The sequence below is a fragment of the Myotis davidii genome, unplaced genomic scaffold (genome assembly GCF_000327345.1).
Source record: "Myotis davidii unplaced genomic scaffold, ASM32734v1 scaffold208, whole genome shotgun sequence".
In the NCBI taxonomy this organism is placed as follows: Eukaryota; Metazoa; Chordata; class Mammalia; order Chiroptera; family Vespertilionidae; genus Myotis; species Myotis davidii.
The window spans coordinates 608,254-609,930 of NW_006299706.1; the positions used below are offsets into that span (position 1 = coordinate 608,254).

At 65.8% G+C, this 1,677-nt stretch overlaps 1 protein-coding gene across 3 annotated transcripts in view; it reads left to right on the forward strand.

Moving 5' to 3' along the window:
- Positions 1-1,677, forward strand: part of ATP8B2 (ATPase, aminophospholipid transporter, class I, type 8B, member 2) — a 19,856-nt gene that overhangs the window by 1,030 nt on the left and 17,149 nt on the right. The window contains exons 1-2 of one of the 3 annotated variants that reach the window (XM_006775654.2): positions 669-988; positions 1,235-1,309. In XM_006775654.2, coding sequence (XP_006775717.1) covers positions 934-988; positions 1,235-1,309 — 130 coding nt within the window. In that variant the 5' untranslated portion in view covers positions 669-933. Of the gene's footprint in view, positions 1-668; positions 989-1,108; positions 1,310-1,677 lie in introns of those variants that run through there. The other 2 variants (XM_006775653.2, XM_006775652.2) reach the window with 2 other exon arrangements.

Consider the following 1,677-nt stretch of genomic DNA (forward strand, 5'->3'; position numbering starts at 1 on the left):
GACCTGCGGGCTGAGAGTGTCTGGCCGGCCTCCTGGGAAGGGTGGGGCCGGCTGGGGCCTGGAGGTGCCCACCCTGCACCCTGTCCTCACGGTCCCCTTCACACCCCACACCCTCCGTGACTCACCCTCTAGACTGGGTGGAGACCCTGGCCGGGGGCCCTGGGGCGGCCTGGCATCTCTAAAATGTGGATGAGGTTTTCCTTCTGGGGCCGGGGAGGGCCGGGAGGAAGCGGGCTGTGGGTCTCAGCGGTGCCTGATCGGGCTCAGGAAGGGCGTCTGAGTCTGCGGAGAGACAACTGGTGTGGGCGACAGGCTGCGGCCGCGTCTGTGATTATAGAGGCTGGCAGACGGGCAATGAGTACCTCTGGGGGCCGAAGGCTGGCGGGGTGTGCCCGTGCAGACAAAGAGGAGGTGATGGAGGACCCAGCACTGGCTGGCAGTGTCCTCTGGACCAGGCTGGGGCTCGGGCGAGACTCTGGGACCCTGTCTCGTAAGCCCGAACTTTTACCTTGTCAGGTGGGAGGAAGGACGCAGCGGTCCATCTGACGATGCTCTGGAGCCCGCACCAGTGCCAGGCGGGCAGGACAGGCTGGGGGGTCGGGGGGCGGAGAGGGCACCTCCTCCTGGGGTGGGGGAGCCTTGCTTGCCCAGGAAGGTGGGGACTGTGTGCAGGACGTGAAGGCCGGGCTTCTAACGCGAGCTCCCCCGCAGGAGGAGACCATGACAGCCCCCAACGGGGAGAGGGGGTGGAGGGTTATGACTTGTGAGAAGGGTAGAGCCTGCCCACCCTGCTTCCTGATGCTCTGCCAGGTGTTTCCTGGCTGGTGTTCCCTCAACCCCACCCCACCCTCGGGTGGAAATTCTGCTTTCCAGTAAACACAGGCACCATTCATTGCCGCGAGGAGGGCACCTGGGGGCATCCGTTGCCCTGGGATGGGTCCGGTGAGAGCTGTGCCCCTCCGGTCAGTGCCTGGCATCCCCTCTCTGCCACCTCCTGTCCCTGCAGGTCTTGCTCTTTGTGAACGGTCGGCCCCGCTGTGTGATCCCAGGCAGGGGCACGGGGGGAGCGAGTCTCCTTCTCCAGGGACCCCTCGGAGCAGAGTGTTGGTGGGAGTGGGGGGTAAGGCCGGGGCGGAGGAGCAAGGCTAGCACCGGGCAGAAAGCTTCAGGAGGCGCCTGAAGAAAGGAACGAAGGGTGACCCTCAGGCTCTCGACCTCACCCGCATGTCACCTTCCCGCAGGGCCTCCCATGGGACTGCTGGGACCTTGCTGGGTGAGATGGCACTGTGTGCAAAAAAGCGCCCCCCAGGTAAGACAGGCAGGAGTTGGGGGGTCCCCTGGACTATCGGGGACACCTGGTAGTAGGGGTTGTGGCTCCGGGAGCAAAGGGGCGGGGACAATGGTGATGCGTGTGCAGGAGGGTAGAGGGGAGCGCCTCGTCCTGGGGAGCCTAGGGAACCCCGTGCTTCCCTTTGATCCCTGAGTGCGTTCCCTGGGAGGGTGCTGAGTGCCCGCCCCTCGGCCCTGCACACAGAGCCTTCTCTTGGGGTACCCGGAGGCCTCTTCTCCGGCCGGGAGAGCGCGGGGAGCTGTTTCCAGCCTCTCCCCTAGGTCCTCACACCTCCTGTCTCCCTCCGTTCTCATCCTCCCGGGTCCCACTTTTCCTGCGGGCGGGCG